This window comes from Talpa europaea, assembly GCF_964194135.1.
Source record: "Talpa europaea genome assembly, chromosome: 5".
In the NCBI taxonomy this organism is placed as follows: Eukaryota; Metazoa; Chordata; class Mammalia; order Eulipotyphla; family Talpidae; genus Talpa; species Talpa europaea.
In genome coordinates, this window is record NC_140071.1 from 47,255,581 (window position 1) to 47,276,473 (window position 20,893).

The 20,893-nt window shown below is 36.2% G+C and overlaps 1 protein-coding gene across 1 annotated transcript in view; it reads left to right on the forward strand.

The window, feature by feature from the left end:
* Nucleotides 1–1,506: 1,506 nt before the first annotated feature.
* The window catches only part of WDR41 (WD repeat domain 41), a gene marked incomplete at both ends in the record, with an annotated part of 39,267 nt that continues 19,880 nt past the window's right edge, over nt 1,507–20,893 (forward strand). The window contains 5 exons of the mRNA XM_084233268.1: nt 1,507–1,557; nt 3,573–3,688; nt 14,392–14,440; nt 15,898–16,029; nt 16,959–17,021. Coding sequence (XP_084089394.1) covers nt 1,507–1,557; nt 3,573–3,688; nt 14,392–14,440; nt 15,898–16,029; nt 16,959–17,021 — 411 coding nt within the window. The remainder of the gene's footprint in view (nt 1,558–3,572; nt 3,689–14,391; nt 14,441–15,897; nt 16,030–16,958; nt 17,022–20,893) is intronic.

Consider the following 20,893-nt stretch of genomic DNA (forward strand, 5'->3'; position numbering starts at 1 on the left):
AAAGAGGAAACCCTGCTTTTGTGAGAACATGGAAGGACCTTGAGAACATTAATGCTAAGTAACGCAGATAGAGACTAGTACTGTATAATGTTAAGTATATGAGGAATTTTTTTAAAATGAGTTTAGGTTTTATTTTTTTAATATTTTATATATTTCTTACATCATTTTTCATTTTTTGCACAATGTATGTATATCAGGAGTTTTTAAAAGGCGAAGTGAGAAACATGGAGTGGTGGTTAATGGTGATTGAGGGTGGGGGAAGTGGGCATGTTGTTCGTAGTTGACAGACTTCCAGTTGTAAGAGGAACAAGTTGCCGGCATTCATGTCCAGCGTGGTGAATCTAGTTAGCAATACTGTATGACATCCTTGAAAGTGGCCAGGATACGAAATCTTCAGTGTTCTCACGTTGTACACACAAAGGTAATTATATTAGGAGATCGATATGATGGAAGCTTACAGTTGAAAATTCAGGGTGGAAATTTTCACAAAGTCAAAAACAAGGTAGGGGCAGAAAGGATTATCAGATTATCAAGCCAACCCACCCCCAAAGTGAAAATTCTTAAAAAGTCTCAATAAAATGATATTATCTAATGATCCTGGATTACAACAGCTGACCAAAAGACCAGAGTGTAACAATATTTACTATACAACTCAAGTTTCTTGGGCCTCCCCTGTGGTGCAGCGGTTGAGCGCTGGGCTTCGAAGCTGCCCGCAGCCTCTGCAGCGCCGGTTTGATCCCAGGATGCCGGGGAGGGTCCCACATGGCGCGCAGACCTCTCCTGCTGCGCCGGCTGCTCCCCTCAGCAGTGTACTTCGCCAGTCTGCCTGTTCTGCTTCCCACTCTGGCTCTGGTGAAGTCTCTCACCCTCCCGCTCTTCTGACTGTACCAGTGCTTGTATAGATAAATAAATTAAAAAATCTTCAAAAAAACCCCCCAACAGTTTCTTTATAAAATGGAAACTGTAGGGTTACTATGGGGATTTACGTTAAAGTCTTAATTAGCACAGCACGTAGTCTACTGGATGCGCAAGGCTGAGCTACACCTCTTACTCCTAGTCCTTAGGAAACCCTGAGAAGGGTGCAGAAACTACCCCAGGGCAAAACTGGGACCCTTGGTAGGCGCTGTTCGCTGGGCGGCGGCGCTACGCGCGTCCTCCACCAGGGGCCGCTCGAGCCCCCAGCTCCGCGCGCCAGCCCGGCACCGCCTCCGCGCGTGCATATTAGGTGTTGCGCGCGCCTGTGCATCCGCGCCGCAGCCCTGGTTTTCGGCGGCTGCTTCCCTGGCGGCAAAGCAAGCCCGCTGCGGCTGGCTACGGGAACTTTTGGGGGACAAAAATCTTCCCCTCCCCATTGGGCTCTGTTTTGTACTGCTCCGTTCTGTGGGAAAACCTGGGGCGGCAAGTATTAGTGACTCCATTGCGCTTTACCCGGGAGGTTGGAGGAGCCGAGCTCGGCGGAGTCCGGCTGATTGAGGCCTGGGCTTGGGAGCCGCTGCCGCTGCCCGGATGTTGCGATGGCTCATCGGGGGAGGCCGAGAACCCCAGGGACTGGCGGAGGTAAACCCCCAGGTGGACCCAGCCTGGCCGGGCAGGGGCCGAGCTTGCCAGGGCAGAGGCTTTCGTCTGAACCTGACCCTGGGACCCGGGCAAGGCGGGGCCTGCTGCAGCCGGCGAGGGCGGGGTCGGGCGGGAGTGGGGGCAGGGCTTCTTTCTGGGGCCACACTTTGCCCGGTGTCCCAAGACCGGGAGAGGTAAATACCCGGCTCAAAGAGGTGAAGAAATTGTGCTCGAAGCGGTTCAAGGATGAGCTCAAGGACACGCAGCTAGTCTTGTGGCTACCGAAGCCAGCCTTCTTTCACTTTCAGAAAGTATCCCACTTAAGAGAAACGAGCAAGTAGTGACTGCAACTTCCCGCTTTTTTGGCTTGTTTAAATTGGTGTCTCTTCCCAGCATCAACTGATGCTTCTTGGGGGAGTATAAAATTAGATTATTTATCCAAGAACAGGAAAGGTTATGGTTATTTTTAAAATAATAATTTGCTTCAAAGTCAAGAAAATGAGTTTCTAATTAACTGCTATTTTGAGTTTGCATAGTCACACTTTCTTCCTAGGCCTAATTGAATAGACTAATAAGATTTACATTTATTTGCAAATAAATCATTTCAGTACTTTAAAGTGTTGAGATCTGGAATTTACTTCATATGCTACGCAAGAATAGAGTTTGTATCCAATTCTTTTTTCTCTTAGAAGTACTTAAAAAAAATTTGGGTTATGGGTAAGGAACCTCACTTCTCAGTTGTAACTTCCTTATATTTTTGCAGTTAAGGCATATGATCTTTTTTAATAATGCATTTCCTATTTCAGATTAGTCTTATTTTAGATAGACTGAAACCCAAAAGATTATGGAATACTGGAAAATTCAGTAGTCCATATATATGTTTTAAATGACAGTTTAAATCCGATTATTTGATTAATCATAGAATTTGATTTTTTCTGCTATGCCTGGCAGAAACTTTCAGTTGAGGGAAGTGGTATAGAGTGCTCAAACTATTCACTGTTCCTTTTCTCATCACAATCAATGCTAGAAGGGAGATGGGATAATTAAAATGTTGCTCTTTTGGGGTGATTTTTTGGAAAACATTCATTTTATACACTTCATTTAAATTCAATTGTGTAATTAACATGAATCTGTACATTATCAGAACTAATGATTTCCCCTAATTATATAAGAACTTAATATCCAGATTTACACTTTAAGCAGTGTTTCTCAGCTCAAATGCATGTACCCCTTTCAGGGTACATTTGGTAATATCTGGAAACATTTTTAATTGTCATGACTTGGCATCTAGTTTGTAGAAGCCAAAGTGCTGCTAAACATTTACAGCACAGGGGGTAACCCTCAACAACAAGTAATTATCTGGTGTCAGAACATCAATATTGTTGTTTGAGAAACTGCAGTTCAGAGGTTAAGAACAAAGGTTTTATCTTGAATTCGTACCAGGGGGCAGAACTGTGTGAGTTCTGTATCATTTGCTTTGCACAGTGTCTGTGGTATTCTGTTAAGTGTTAGCAGTTATCTTTGTCGGTATTGTTGTCCAAAGCTGAATACATTGATTTCCTTAATTCTAAATGATTTCATTGCTTCTTTTACTCATTCAGCAAATATGTATTGAAGGCCTAAACAGTAGGCACTGTTTTAGTCTGTATTATGTTTTACCAGTTTGATCTGTAGTAGTTTCGTTTCTACCGAATATTTATTGAAAAAATCCATTCTAAAATATTGAGTTGGGTTGCCCAATCATTTTTTAGCTCAGGTTTATTGAGATATAATTTCCATAAAATAAAATTCACTTTTTGGGTAAAATTTATGGTGTGAATTTTTGGTAAGAGAATTTTTTGTTAAATCGTTAGTTGATTTTAGGGTAAATAATATGCAGTATTAGAATATGGTAACAGCTTTTAAAATTGTGTATTGTTTAAAGTATACCATGCAATTTTATGCCTGTATGGTCTTTTATCATCAAGTATTTTACTTCTTTTTCTCTTTTGCCCTCTCTGCCTCTCCCATACAAGAAATCTCCTTTACAGACAATAGGTGAAGAACAAACGCAGAACCCCTATACTGAACTGATTGTGCTGAAAGCGCATCATGATATTGTACGATTTTTGGTGCAGTTAGATGACTACAGGTAAGAAACTCTAGTTGTCCAATTGACTTTTGAAAAGTTTTAGGGTATTTTATATTAAAAACAACTCATTGGTGGCTCAGTGGGTCAAGTCTCAGCACTATCAAGCTGTCAGTAGTCATTGCAGCATGAGTTCGATCCCCAGCCAGGGAGCTAACCCACATGATCCAGCAGACCTCTCCTGTCTCGCCCACTGCTCCCCTCAGCGATGCATTTCAGTGGATCCGCCTGTTCTGCTCCCCACTGTGTCTGGTGAATCTTCTTACCCCCCACACCTTTGGCCTGTGCTCCCGTTCTTATATGCATAAATAAGTAAAAAAAGTAAATCTTAAAAAAAAAAAAACTTCAAACTTACTCTAAAAATTTCAAAACTGCTCATTAGTAGTATGTAACAGAATTGAACTCTACATCTTGATGAAATCCATATCTGATGTCTTTTTGCCCAGATCAGGGAATCATATCTGGTGATTTGATGGTTATTCTTGTGTGAGGTTTTTTGGTTTGGTTTTCTGGGTTCTCAGAAATATTCCTGTTGGTTTAGAGGAAATGTATGACTTTAAAATTTTTGTGGGGGTTGTATTAAGGTGAACCTAAATTTGAGAACAAATATGGTAAATGTTTAAACATCAGGTACATACCAGGAGTGTGCTATTTTGGGTAAGGTAAGTATTTTATCTGATTTTTTTGTTATTAATGACACCCTTTTAATTGGCAGTATTCTGTACTTCCTTGCTAGCATGTTTAGTATTGTATTTACTACATTTGTAAATAAAGATAATGGTGTATAAGTTTTAGGACTTATGACCATCCTGTATATTTGTTTATTAAGCCCTCTTCAGCTGTATACCTACCCTTTGTAACATGTCACAGTAACAATTTTGCTATTACCTATATAATATTTGTTTTCCGCTCTGGAATGTAAGCTTCATGAGAGTGGGGCTGTGTTTTTCATAGTCACCATAGTAGCCTTATTACCTGCCCAGTGCCTACTATAGTAGGTATTTCATGAATAGTTTTTGAGTGAATGAATGACTCCCCAGACTATTGTGTAAATACTGCATTTCCTCCTACCTCCTTAATCCCATTTCTGATGTTCCTACCAATTCTTTCATTTTTATCTCTAATTTTCTCTTTTGCTTTTGCTCCCCCCCCCCCTTCATTTTTGACTTCATGGGTGACTGCAAGTATGATTTATTCTTAATTCTGGTAATCACTTCTGATATATATATAAACCTGTCTACTCTTATTTTCCCCCCTCTTTTCTGTAAATCCCCTCCCCCCCCCAACGACTTACGTCTTTGGTATTTAGTTGCTTTTCACATGTGCAGTGCAATTCTGAGGCTAACTACCAGGAGTTAGGTCAGACTTCACAATATTCCCCTCACCTCACTCACCAGCTGCAACCATCAGAGTTCCAGGGCTGTCCACACTATGACTAGCTACAAATTCCCGCTACCACCTCAGTTTGATAATTTGCTAGAATGATTGACGGAACTCAGGAAAGCACTTATGATTACAGTTTGATCATAAATGGTAAGTCAGGACCAACTAAATGAAGAGATGCTTGGAACAAGAATTAGGAGTGTCTGAATGCAAAGCTTTTGTTTCTTCAGGATGTATTTATTATCCTTTCAGCATATCTGTAGTATCACCAAAAGGGAAGTTTACTTGAGCTCTGGTGTCTAGAGTTTTTATTGGGGTTTCATTACGTGGGCATGATTGTTTGACTAATTTGCCACATGGTTGAACCCAGTTTCCAGTTTTTCTTGGTTGGGAGGTGAGGCTCAATACCCCAACACTCTAATAAAAAACATGATTTTTCTTTCCCTCATGGCCAGCCCCCATCCTGAAACTGCCTGGGGCCTACCATGAATTATCTTAGCGTAAACTCAGATGAAGTCTAAGGGCCAGGATCTCTTGCAGAATCCAAGACACATTCCAACCAAATTATTATACGTAACACCATACTCCACTACTTTTTGAAAAGATTAGCCTATCACCACTATTTTCTATTGTGATGTGAATTGATCAAATCATAGCATGTTAATCTATATAGTAATTTTGAGCAATTTTGGTAACAATCATTCTTTCTAGAGACATTTATTTTAATGATCATATCTTTGAAACTAAACATCTCTGGAAAGGTAGGATTCCGGGCAGGTAAAGTTTTATGTAATATGTAATATATAACACTTTACTGAAGTGAGTTACAAGGTAGGTTAAAAAAAAAAAAAACCAGGGCCTCCCCGGTGGCGCAGCGGTTGAGCGCTGGGTTGCGAAGCTGCCTGCGGCCTCTGCGGCACTGGTTCGATCCCCAGCTGCTCCCCGGCCACCAGAGGAGGGTCCCACATGGCGCGCAGACCTCTCCTGCCACCCGCTGCTCCCCTCAGCAGTGTACTTCGGTCCTTCTGCCTGCTCTGCTCCCCGCTCTGGCTCTGGTGAATTCTCTCACCCTCCCGCGCTTCTGACTGTACCCAGTGCATGTATAAGCAAACAAACAAACAAATAAATTAATTAATTAAACATGCCTCTATTAAAAAAAAAAAAAACCAAATAGGTTCTTAGAACATAATCACTAATATTTGGGCCCCAAAGAATCCCTAAATCATTTTGTCTAAGAAAGTTAAATGAAAGAATTGTAGAATACTTTCAGGTTGGGGGGTGGGGTCGATCTTTAAGTATTTTGTAGATTAACTGTTAAGATCCCATGTTCATTGCTTTGTCTTCTGAAATGGCCTCTTGTCTATTCTTATTACAAAGAAGAATCATCTGCAGAAAGGAACATCTTGTAGAATAGTGATCATTGTACAAATGCTGAGAAATACTTCCACAGTGGTTTGGTGATACAGTAAATATTCTGTAAACATTTATTTATTGCTCTGTCAGATAGCACCCTGAATTTGGTGGTTTAAAACAATCATTATTTACCTCACCATTTTGCAGGATGGCAATTTGGAAGAGTTTAGATGGGTGGGTCTTTTTGTCTCTGCAGGATTAGCTGGTCTTGATTAGGTTCACTTATGCATCAGTAGGTAGATCAATAGGTAGATTGAGTCTTGCTATTTCACAGTGGTGCTATTTCGGGGTCTTCTCCATGTGCTTTCTCACATTATTGACTGTGGAATTCTTATGGCAACAAAAGGACAAGTCCCTATATAAGAGCACTTTTCAATTCTCTGAATGATGTTTGCTGCTGTTTTCATTGACCAAAACAAGTTGGGAGCTGGCATGAAATTAGTGAGTGGATAGATATATGAGCTCTATCTCTTGATGGAAGAAGCAACTAAGTCCCATTGCAAATGTATATAGAGGTAAAATAATTTTTAGCCATGTTTACTATTTACTAAAGTGAATCTAAATGTCTATAATAGATGGAAAAAACTACCTTTTGGCTTCTGCAATAAAGTGAAGATATTACTACCTTAATCACATTTAATTCTTTGTACTCATTACTATATCAAATTGTACATGTAATTAGCTATGAAGTTTTTCAGTCATAGACATGTAAAACTTTCAATCTGTGTTTTGTTTTAAAATGTTTAATTCTGTAGTGTACTAAAAATAAGAACTAAATGAATTATTTTTGGTAAAAAGACATTAAAAAATCTACAACCTGTATGATTATATTTATTATAAGTAGAATTAACAGCTCTACATTTCATTCTTAGTAGTTTAAGTTCAGAATTACCTTTGCAGATGTACATTGTTTATGCATTATAGAATTACAGAAATATCCATCTAGTTTTAAAGTAAATATTATAGTTTTTGTTTTCATTTAGTTTTTGTAGACATTACATTCTGGGTTTTTTTGTTTGTTTGTTTGTTTTTTGTCTGTTGTAATCCAGGTTTCATGCTTCAGGTCTTTGGATAATATCATTTTATTGAGAATTTTGCAGAAGGATTTTCTTGTTTTCTTGGTGGCTCAACTAAAATCAGTGAGTGGAAAATTTTCTCAGATTGCTTTTTGAAGATACCAAATAAATCCTGTATCACCTAACAGACAGCTGCCTTTTCTTTTCTTCTTTTGTATTTTTTGAACATGAAGTGAGGGTCATATTGATTGGGAGATCACTAAAGAAGGCTAAGCCTCAGCAAGAGTCTTCCAAAAAATGGACTGTGCTAAAATTGCATTTAATACTCTAGCATTTGACACATTAAACTAAACTGAGTTCATAACACATTTTAAGAATAGTTTTCTCTGTTACTCATTTGATCATTCCTTGCTCCTTGAGGAAACAGACAAGGTTATGTAGGATAGTGATCATGACTGGAAAAGAATCAGGTGACCCATGAAATACCAGACTGGAGAATACAGTATGTCCCTTGATGGCTCTTGGAGCTGTATGTTCACTGGAAAGTAAACAAACTCAGCAGTATGGTAAGATAATTTTCAAATACAAACAGTATATTACACCTTTAAGAAAATAGCATAAACCAGGAATACATTATCTCATTAACAGTAGAAATCAGTCAAGATGATTTAAATCTTTCTGATACCTGGGTTCCCTGGGTAACAGACAATAAAATGGAGTTAAATATACAAAAGGCTTATGCGAGAAAAACACCAGTGAATGGAAAAGGTAGGGAGCAGGATTGCACTAGGGGAGCTACAGCAGATTATGATGCAGATCTGACAGTGTCCGTAGACCACTGGCGAGGTCTGGAGGGAGGAGCCTCCTGCAGACTGTGTTGCATGGAAATAACTAGGGCTTTGTACCCTGTCTTGCTTATTTATTGGCTGAGTGTCTTTTAAGAATGTGCCCACAGCTTGTGCTACTTTACTTCAGTACTAGTGGCTGGGAGCCAGGTAAGATAGTATGACTTTGTCTTCAAAGCTGAAGTAAACCCTAAAGCCTACAGTTGGAGGTAGACAGATAACCACATTCCTCACAGCAGCCCCCTTTTCAGAGGGTATCTGGAGGTGTTTTTGTATCTCCCACAACTTCCATCATTGTACATTGGTCTATTTTATTTTTAAATTGTATGAATGAACTCATTGAGGCTATGCCTTTTGAAGCTTTTGAAGAGGCTTTATGTTAAAAGTTAATGGTTAGTGGTTCTCTCATTTGAAAAAATTAATATAGTTTTCACAGGTATCGAGGCACTTGTATCTGGCAAAGGGTACAAGAAATTCTTTCTATCATGAGTTCTGGAGCTACGGTACTAATTATACAAAGGCACTAAGCAGTTTGCTTAGTGCCTCCATCCAGTCACACTGAATGTAGACATCTTGATTTTATTACGACAGATTTTATTAAAATAAACCTATTGCAAGAAAACTCCCTATTTTGCCAGACTCCTAAATCACTTTCCATGGTGAATTAGTTTAATTTTTGTTGGTTTTGTATAGACTTACAAATCATGTGAAGGAAGAATTGGCAGTGTCAGCTACCATATGCTACCCTTTCTTCTTTTTTCTTATTCTAATTTTGCTCATTTGACTCATTTGAAAATGTAGCTGAGTTTTGTTTGTTGCTAAGCTGTTTTAAAATCTAAGAGGAGTAAGTGGAAAGGTAATTGCTGTTTCATGTAGCAGCATATAATCAAATTTTGTATCAGGGACAGCAAGTGCATAACAGAATTTCAAATTCTGTCACCTTAGTAACCAATTTCTAGGTAAAATCGGGCCTTCTCAGTTATACAGTATCTTTACTAGGCATTAGAAAATTAATTTTTTGAGCATCTTTAAAATGTAAAAAATCATTAACAATTTTAGCGTGGGTATAGTTAGTACCTGCAGTGTCACATGCTTCAGTTCATGAGTTCATGATTGTACTTGAGTCTCTACCTTTGGCAATGTTAGGGAACTAATTATTTTGAAAATTGGTAAATAAAGGGGCAAATTCAGTATATTGTTTTCCCTATACAAACTGTATTTTGGGATCAGTGATAATAAACATGCGCTGTGAAGCTCTCCACAGCCTCTGCAGTGCCAGTTCTATCCCCGCCAGCTGTGGAGGATCCCACATGGCGCTGCAGACCTCTCCTGACTCGCCCGCTGCTCCCCTCCACAGTGTATTTCAGTCAGTCTGCCTGTTCTGTTTCCCGCTCTGTCTCTGGTGAATTTTCTCAACCTCCCGCACATCTGGCCTATACCCTGGTTCTTATATAAATAAATAAAGCTTAAAAAAAAATGGTTCTCATGATTAGGGAAGGAGAGGCTGGAACATTGTAACTCTCCTACAGGTATTCATTAGCCATGACTCTCCTTGTTAAACTTTTTTCATGCATATAATTTTCACTTAGTCATTTGTGTAGTCTCAAAGAGTGTTTTTAATGACTTGGTTTCAAGTTAAGAAAACTTGAACGACAGGTATAAGAATAGGATGGACATTGAAAAACTGAAAGTCATTTTTGTATATAGTGGGATTCTGGGCTGTAAATTTTTCAAATTTCTGCTTTTGTTATAACTGTATTAATACATTACTAAGGATAAAAGGAAAAGTGAGGTTAAATCAAAACTATTAACCTGTTCCACAGAGCCCTTGTAATACTTACTTGCTTATTCACTTGTTTGTTTATTCATTCAGACGTAGAGATTTGTTGGTCCAGAAAGTGCCATATTATACCAGAAAGTACCATTTATTATAAAGATAAATCAATATGGAAATCACTGTATTTTGTTGATCTAAAGTTTGGATACATTGTATAATTGATGGCATCTTTTAATAATGATTGGCAGAATTTTTCCTTAACTAGTTCATGAAACAATATAGAATATCTTGCAAATGCAGATATCATAGATATAATGAAAAAGAATGTTTCTAAGTCATTAAATTTTAAGATCTTGAGGCAAGAATCACATGTCATTGATCTTGGCATATCTTTTCAGTCTTGGCTTTTCCCTAACTGAGCTTGAAATAAGTTTGTGCTAATAAGTACAGAAACATTTCCCCTAACATCTTATCATTAGATACAAATCTTTGGGTTCTGTTAATTTAAAGTGTTTTAAAGATTACTGTATAAATTTTGTGGCAATATGTCAGTATTCTTCCTTCCATTGAATAGCTTAAACCTTACTGATGTTTTAATGATTCCTTTTTTATAGATCATTGTTTCTTTTCAGCAATTAACCTACTATTAAGAATTCTGAGGTTGGGACCTCCCTGGTGGCGCAGCGGTTGAGCGCTGGGTTGCAAAGGTGCCCGCAGCCTCTGCAGCACTGGTTCGATCCCCGGCTGCCGGGCGAGGGTCCCACATGGCGTGCAAACCTCTCCTGCCGCCCGCTGCTCTGGCTCTGGTGAATTCTCTCACCCTCCCGCACCTCTGACTGTACCCAGTGCTTGTATGAATGAATGAATGAATGAATGAATGAATGAATAAATAAATAAATAAATAAATCTATCTTTAAAAAAAAAGAACTTTGAGGTTGAATTTTCACTCCTGATCTGGAGATGGCTGGAGTATGTGCTTGATTGGCTAAGATAAACTGATTTAGTTAAATGATACTGTGCAGCTAGTACCTTTTGATCCATCCTAGTAGTATGAGTAATTGTAAGTGATCTCCCAAACCTTTATTATTTTATGAGAGTTAAGTAACATGTAATAAAAGTTACATTGATTTATGTTTTAAACTTCCATGTTTACTCTTTAGAAGTGGTAATGATATTGAAATGACCAAAATAAAGGCAGCAATAGAATATGTAAGGAAATTGAAAGGCCTGAATAATCCACCAACTAGGTAATTGATCTTTGAGCAGTAAGAAATTGACTTGTGAGTTCATGCATTACTATTGAGATTGTTTAGATTTAACTTTTGTCCACAACTGATTAAATTAAAATTTGAGGTGAAATGTACCATATCTCATTTCTAAACTCAGTTCAGTAATTTCTTATTGTGAACTCATGAGATTCAGACATGATAAAACAATGAGAAGTTAAAAATCAGGATTAAAAAAAATATGTATTTTAAACCCGCTGTCATCTACAGGGAGAAAAGCAATTATAAGAGTTTCAAGAATCAATAGAAATTGATGTTTTATACCAAAGAAAACTTGAGGCCTTGAGTCCTGCGCTCCCCACCATCACTATACAACTAAAAAGAAATCAATAGACCCAGAATAAAAGCTATTAAAGATTTACTTCCAGTAACTATTTTTGAAACTCCAGGAATTGTTGAGTATTCTGATTCAGAAAATATATATAGTTCAGCATAAGAAATTATATATGTATTTTTAGCTTTCACTGAGTATACATTTTTTTCCCAAAGAGCTAAGAGTATTCTTTATTTTCTTTCTCTTTTTTAAGAATTATCTTTTTTTTTTTTTTTTATACAAGCACTGGGTACAGTCAGAAGCGCGGGAGGGTGAGAGAATGCACCAGAGCCAGAGCGGGGAGCAGAGCAGGCAGAAGGACCGAAGTACACTGCTGAGGGGAGCAGCAGGCGGCAGGAGAGGTCTGCGCGCCATGTGGGACCCTCCTCTGGTGGCCTGGGAGCAGCCGGGGATCGAACCGGCGCCACAGAGGCTGCGGGCAGCTTTGCAACCCAGCGCTCAACCACTGTGCCACCGGGGAGGCCCAAGAATTATCTTAAAGAGGTGGTTTTATTTAATATCTTTAAACTGCGGCAACTGGCTTATAATACATATCATTTAGAGGACTAGGTTCATAGCTCCTCAGATATACATCACTATGCCACACCCATCATCAAAGCATCCATAGTTCTTCTCATAGACCATTGGGCCCCCTCCATACTTTGTTCTCACTCTACCTCCTTTTCCTCCTACTGGCTTCAATTCCGCAGGCATATTTCTTGGGTGCGTTTTGGTTTAGTTTTGTCAGTTCCTTTGCTTTGTTTCTCTATAGTCCACATAAGAGTGAAGTCATCCAGTATTGTTTTTCTCCTTCAGATGTATTTTGCTTAGCATAATCCCATTTACTTCTACCTATCTTGTCTCAAATGGCAAGAGTTGACTTTTTTATAGCCAAATAGTATTCCATCATGTATGCACACCACATCATCTTATTTTACTCCTCTGTGATTGGCACTTAAGATTGTCTCCACAATCTGGCTGTTGTAAATAATGCTGCAGTGAACTCAGGAATGCATTCGAATTAGTGATTTTGTGTTCTTTAGGTAGGTAGCAAGAAATTATGTTTTTAATTTAAAAATCATTTTCTTAATCTCTAACTCTTTATTACATTTTGAAATAAGAATAAATATTAGGAAAAAAAAGAATAAATATTAAGGCATGTATTTTAAGATAACTCGTTGTGTGGTTCCTAGTTACCTAAGAAGTTTTAAAGGGCCTTTCCATTAAAAAGATAATTAGTTCCATAGTAAAAAATTAGTAATAGACTTTGTTAGACTGTATTTGATTATCTCCTGCATAATCTCTTAGCTCCACAGTAGGGAACTAATCAAAGGGTTTTGGAATGAGAAAAGGATTTGTCAGTCTGTGAAAACAGTAGTTAAGTATGAGACTTTGAAACTGAGTATGGGAAATTTGAAATTCCATTTGGTGTGTTAAAGTGTTATATGAGTGAAATAGTGAGATTTATTGGTCTCATATGGGGGAAATTCTTTAGAACACAGTATGTGTTAAACTTAAGTAATTTCCATGTCTGTTATATTAGTTCACAATTTTAACCCCAAGGATAGGTATATGACTAACAATGTTTGTCTTAATGAAAACATTTAAGGCATACCCAGATTTTGTGAACCCACTTACAATCATGAAATAGGAGTTAGTTTTCTAAATATTGTACTTGCTAGTAGTGTATCATTTATTAATGATTGTTAACTATAAGGGGCCTGTTAGGTGTATAATTCACAGCTGGCTCTCCATAATACTACTTCTTTTTCTCTTACTCATAAAAGTAAGCCTGAATTCAAATGAATGAAAGTGATATGGGAACAACTGAATCACTGATTAATAAATTATTTACAAACTTGTGTACCACATTAATAAATTACATGTCATACTTATAATGTGATTGTGCATATCAGTGTGTTGGGACACTGTTTGAAAATGGAGCTTTTTTGATCTTTTTATAATGCAGTCGCTATCAATATCGTGTGACAATTTATTTTTCTTGACAGTGTTTGTGGCTTAGTTTTTGCTACTCTAAAAAATATAGACAGTTACCCATTTATATATAGTGAATGGGAGCTAAAAAGAGAGTTCATCTTTTTTATGCCATGAAAAAACTTCCTTCTTTGCATTTTTTCAGGCATTTTCATTAAAAAACAAAATAAAAACTCTCCCTCAAGTCCCAAACCTTCCAAATCAAGAGCATGGTGTAGTCATGCAAAAATCCAAGAGCCGAGAGAACTAAGGGACAGGCCTTGGCTTTAAACTATAGAGTTTCTTTATAGGAAAAATACAGACATAATGAATATATCTAAGGATATGAAATCTTGTTCCACTCCAGAAATATCACTTCCTACAGGTGATGCTGTTTCTCAGCTTGATTTTGTTACTTTTAAGGTAGTGTTTAATCATATACAAATTAAAGACAATATATGGATCTCCCTTTTTTCTAGCAGTTTATTCATTGTAACTATTAATAATCTTGTCTTCATAGCTCAGTACCTAGCACAGTACATAGCAGGTATTCCATAAATATTCGTTAAATTGGCTTAATGAACTTAATCTGTGTTAATAGTATTAAGTCAAAACACCACTAATAAGATCTGATAATTCCTAGTAATTTTAGCAATTAAATGTCATCATTAATATTTTTTCCTTTTTTCCTCTAACCAGATTTGCATCTGCTGGAGATGATGGAATTGTAGTTGTGTGGAATGCCCAGGTGTGTATGATCTGTGTAGATTGTGTAGTAAAAACATGACTGTATAGTTTCTTCAGGGCTTCTTTTCCTGATCCTTTGATATTCGTATTATTCTCTTTTGAAGCATTTATTTGGATTGTTAGCTGGTCTGTCACAGATTCTTAGTTTTCAGTGGTTTTGCCTATAGTTAAAGCAGTTTGTTAGCCATGAGTTTACTCTTGAAATCCTGCAACTTCAAAATATTTGTAATTTATGTTATACTTACTTTGTATCTTTGTGTTTTATTACTTGGGCAATCAATGAGAGACTGATGGATGTAGACACTGGATGAGTGGGAATAAATGTTGGTGTATGAGTAGAGACTTCATGAGTAGGGATTTTATATATATTTACACACATATAAAATATGTATATATGTAATTGTATATATTATCTCCGTCTGTAGCTTATGACTAGAGACTTAGATAACAAATATTTGAATAATAAAGACTCGCTGCTTTTTTCCTGCAGATTAAGTTACTTATTTTTTATACTTAATTTACACAATTATGTCCTTAAACCCATATAGAAAGAATAGTTCTCTAAATTTCATGTAGGAGTATGCTAAACACTATTTTCTATAAGAAAATAATTGAAATTATTTATGGCGACTCTTTTTTTTTTTTTAGACTATTTTTTTTTAAGATTTATTTTTATTTATTTATACAAGCACTGGGTACAGTCAGAAGTGCGGGAGGGTGAGAGAATTCACCAGAGCCAGAGCGGGAAGCAGGGCAGGCAGACTGAAGTACACTGCTGAGGGGAGCAGTGGGCGTCAGGAGAGGTCTGCGCACCATGTGGGACCCTCCTCTGGTGGCCGGGGAGCAGCCGGGGATCAAACTGGCGCTGCAGAGGCTGTGGGCAGCTTCGCAACCCAGCGCTCAACTGCTGTGACAGCGGGGAGGCCCTATTTATGGCTACTCTTTTCGTACCTGTTTAGATTCTGTTTGACTGCTTTAAGTTAAATTATAAATTAATTATAAATTTAAAGGGCCTCCCTGGTGGCAGAGGCAGTTGAGTGCCGCACTGTGAAGCTATTCGCAGCCTCTCTAGCCTGGGTTCAATCCCGGCCAGCCAGCGAGAATCCCACATGGTGCAGCAGACCTCTCCTGTCTTGCCCGCTGCTCCCCTCAGCAGTGTGTTTCATCAGTCTGCCTGTTCTGTTCCCCGCTCTGTCTCTGGTGAATCATCTCACCCTGCTGTGCATCTGGCCTGCACCCTGGTTCTTGTATAAATAAATAAATCTTAAAAAATAAAAGAAAGAAACAAAACCCAACCTTTAAAAAATTTTTTTTAAAAATTATAAATTTAAATTACAAATTGTGAGTAATTTTGAATGGCATGTATGCATTTTCTGCATAGTATTCCTCTTAGCATTGTCATTTAAGAATACTAAATGGTTAGTTATGAGTTTATTAACATTTTTATTGGTATTTCAGACAGGAGAAAAACTTTTGGAACTCAGTGGACACACTCAAAAGATAACAGCTATCATTACATTTCCTTCCTTGGAAGCTTGTGAAGAAAAAAACCAACTAATCTTGACAGCCTCTGCTGATAGAACAGTTATTGTATCCTTGTAATGTATTCCTTATATCTGGAAGAAAGTGAAATAGCAATAGTAACCTGAGGGCTCAGAAGTCTTTAGCTTCTTGAGGCCTGTTGGTAAATTCCTGTTTTAGCAAAAATGATTTTGTTTCAGCTTTCATAAAACATTTCTTTATTAAGTATTTGAAAAGTATTAGATTGGAAAAAGCAGGTTAATGCTTACTCATTAAAACCCTATGACTCAAACTGTTCTTTCAGAGTTACTTTTATATCAAGTTAGATAAAATGGAAGAAATGGGAGAATGTGCACATAAAAATACTGTTTCAGTATTCTGTTCTGCTCCCCACTCTGAAATGATATAAAATGTTTGAAAATCATGTTCCTTGCATCAGACTAACTGTGGACATTTTATGAGAGGTCCTATATTTTAAACATATATACAGGTAGTGGCAATACATATATACACGTAGTAGCAGTATGTTATCTCAGGATAACAGTAATAAATCATGCCATGCACATTGAGGCAGCTTGCAGTAAATATTAATGTGATTATTTTCAGTAAGAACACTTGAATTTCAATATTTGTTAGATTATGGTGAATTATTTTGGAGACTAAATCTTAAAATTTAAACAGTGCAATGCGTAATATCTATACGGATTCATTGTTCAGATTATGCATTCTGCTGGCATTGTGGAATAGTTTAATAGTAAAATTTACCTCAAGTGTATTTTAGATTATATGCCAAGTTGACTATGCTAACACCTGCTATGCTAAGTTGACTAACTGTATGTATGAATTAATATTTATAGTAGTATAACCACTCCATAGTCTATGCTTTATTTAAAGATGTTGTACCTAAATGTGTACTATTTATGATTTAATTATAGCAAAAGTTATCCATAATTAAGATTTTATAATTGTTTAGAAATTTTTTCTTAACATAAATTTAGATATGGGATTGTGATACTGGTAGACAAGTTCAGCAAGTGTCATCCTTCCAGTCCACTGTAAAGGTAAAATCTTAAAACAGATTTGTATGATAATCCTTTTATCTCAGAAGAAATTCTTTAATAAATTAGGTAAAATTAGTTCTATAGTTATTTCCTCCACTAGGTCTCTACTAGGGCTGTATTTTGGGGACCATATCTATTAAGTGCCAGAATATTGAATTTGAAATTATGAGTAAGGAGTGCATCTCTATTGCAAGATAAAGTAAAACATACCTCGTATGCATTGAGTTAGGTAATTTTAGGAAAATGTATTACTTTCAGAATGACTGTGACATAGTCACGGTCAACCTCTTCCTTCTAAAAGATCATAAAGATAAGACTTATCAATTACTTAGTTCCAAGTCAGAATCTTTTGTGTCTATTTGTCTGGTATTTGGTTCATTCATTATACAAAACATATTAACTGGATTTTATTACATAATAGAAACTCTGCTTCATGTTGGGAAACTATCTTGGATAAGACTTAGTTACTCTAATTCCTATAGAGGAAATTACCTTAAATGTTCTCAGAAGGTTCCACTGTTTTTAAATAATGTGAGCGAATTGGGGGAAAGATCCAGTAAAATGAGATGTTTCCTCATTTACTTAAAGACAACCAATTTCTATATGGGAGCTAACCCTTTTTAAATGTAAAGAAAATTGCTGTGTGCCATTAGTCGAGATACCTCACTTTTTTCCTAAAAGCATCGCTAACAGCCACCTAATGCTACTTTACTATTCTAATTATAAATTTAATAAAGTTTCTGAGAAATGCTATTTACTATATGCTTGTATTCAATTCAACAATGGACTGTCTTTGAAGAAGTCATTAAATATTGATTTGATTAAAATCTGTTATAAAAGGATGCCCCTTTTAAGTTACTGAAATAATACTCTTGTTATCTGAAAAACTAACTTGAGGGCACTAGGTTTCATATGAAAACATGAGTTGAAGGAACAGGAAAGGAGGAAAAAAATCGTGTATTTGTGGGAAATTCCCTGGGTGACCAGTTATATAGTCACCTAACTGGTCAATAAAAAGTATCTTACTCCAGTGTGATGAAAGTACTTTATAAATATGTTTTAATATAATGTTAATCAGATAGGTAATTGTTAAAAGTGCATCTACATTTACTTAAGTGGTTCATTTTTGTTGAACAGATAATTTATCAAAGAAATTGAGATTCCTAAGAAATCAGGGAATACTGGTATTTATTTTTTGTACTAGTAAAGTTTTGTAAGGATTGACATTAGCAAAGAGATTGTGAAATTGGCATATTGCTGTTGAATGGCATTCTCTTGGAAGGCAGTTAGGCATTATGAATGAATCAAAATAATGATTACACTAATTAACCTAGTGATTCTATTTCTAGATCTGTTTAATAGAAATAATTGGATGAAAACTTAGGCAGAGATTTATGAACAGAAATGTATATTACAAATATATTTTGTAAGTGGATGACTGGCAGTATACTAAATACCTTATAGGAAAGTAGTTATAATAGACATATGCTAAAAATAGTATTTCAGAAGAATGTGTAGTATGCAAAATGCTAATAAGTAACAAAAGCCATGTAAACCTCAACAAAATACTACCACGCCAAATCTACCAATATATAAAATGGATTATATACCATGAGTAAGAGATATTTATCCCAGGAATAGGAGCTTAGTTCAACATCTAAAAAAAAAAATCTAATATGCCGTAGTAAGAATAAAAGACAAAAGCCTATGAATCATGTCAATAGATGTAGAGAAAGCATTTGTCAGACTCCCGTACTCTCTACTGATAAAAATACTTAACAAACTAGGAATTAGATGAGAACTTCCTCAACTTAATAAGGAGCATCTATGAAACCCCACAGCTAATGTCACATTAATGATGAAAAACTGATGGAATACTATTCTCTTAAATCAAGAACCAGATCAGGATATCTGTTTTTGGTGTTCCTATTCAATATTGTACTGGACCCAGGGCGATTATGTGATAAAAATTAAATAAAAGGTATTGATATTAGGAAGAAATAAAACTATTCACAAATGGTATTGATACAGAAAATTCAAAATCCATACTATTAGAAATGATAATGATTTAGCAAGGCTTCAAGATGCAATGTCAGTATTGAAAAATTAATTGTATTTCTATACACTAGCAGTGAACATTCCAAAAATGAAATTTTAGAATTCCATTTATAATAGCACCCCAAAGAATAAAATACTTAGAATAAATTTAAAGGGAAAATATAATTCTTTTATATACCTAAACTACCACATATTGTTGAAACTAAAGGAAAATGAAATAAATGAAAAGACGTAACATTTTACCTTCTAAAACATTCTACCTTCCCATATTCGTGGATCAGATTTAATATTAAGATTGCAACACTACTGATTGGACTTAAGGACATAATCTCTAGCAAAATCCTAGCAAATTTTTTTTTTAGAAGTTGAAAAGCTGATCCTAAAATTCATGTAGAAGTTCAGGAGACCCCAGAAAAGCCAGAGCAATCTTGAAAAGAAAAAGTTGTTAGACTCATGCTTCAGTTTCAAAATTTACTACAAAGCTCTGTAAGCAAGACAGTGTGGTAGTACATGAGGATAGACAGATAAATAGAATTGAGAGTCCAGAAATAAAACCTCACATATATGGTCAGTTGACTTTTGACAGGGGTACCAAGATCCTTCAATCAAATTAAAAAAAGTTGTATCAATAGATAATTGTTGGGTTCAGCTGGATATCAAAGTACAAAGTACCAAGATCCTTCAATCAAATTAAAAATAGTTGCATCAATAGATAATTGTTGGGTTCAACTGGATATCAAAGTACAAGGTAATGAAATTGGATTCCAATCTCATCCTTATCCAAAAATTAATTCAAAATGGATCAAAGACAAATATAAGAGCTTGAAATTATAAAACTTTTAGAAGAAATAGAGGAGTATATCTTTGTGACCATTGGGGTAGGGATCTTAGATAGGATATTGAAAGCATAGCAACAAAAGAAAAAAAATGATAAGTTGAACTTCATCAAAATGAAAAGATTTATTCTTCAAGGGACACCATTAAGAAGGTGAACAGATAACCCACAGGATGGGAGAAAGTATATGTAAATCGTTTGTCTGATAAGGAGCTTGTATCATTATACACAAAGAACCCTTAAAACTCAATTTAAAAGATAGTAATAGCCCCATTAAAAGTAGACAGAATTTAAAAGATTTCTCCAAAGAAGATACGCAAATAGCCAATAAACACATGAGAAAAAGCTCAAAATTATTAATCATTAGAAAAATGCAAGTCAAAAACTGTAACATAACTATTTCACGTATGCTAGATGGCTGATATCTAGCACATGCACAATAACAAGTGTTGATAAAGGAGATGGAGACATTAGAGTTCTCATGCATTGTTGATGAGAAGGCAAAATGTTACACTCACCATTGAGAACAGCTTGTCAGTTTATCAAAATGTTAAACAGACTTGTATTTGATCTATCTATCTTACTCCTAAGTATTCTCATGAGAAGGGAAAATGTATGTACATGCAAAAACATGTATATGAATGTTCATAACAGCATTGTTTATAACAACCCCAAAGTGGAAATAACTGAAATGTCTATCAACTGATAAATGGATAGCCGATAAGTGGTATATCCAAACAGTGAAATACCATTTGACAATAAGAAGGAATAAAGCACGGATTTTACAGATTTACAGATTAGACAGAGTAGGACCTTTTGTGAGGTCCTATTTTGAATCCTTTTTATTACAGCAGTCTAAAAAGCAACCCCACTCTCAGCCCATGCAACATTACAGAATTTTTTCTTCTTTTTAAAATTCTTTTCTCTTGCCTTTGTACTCATTCAGAACTGATGGGTGTAAATAGTACTATTAAAGGTA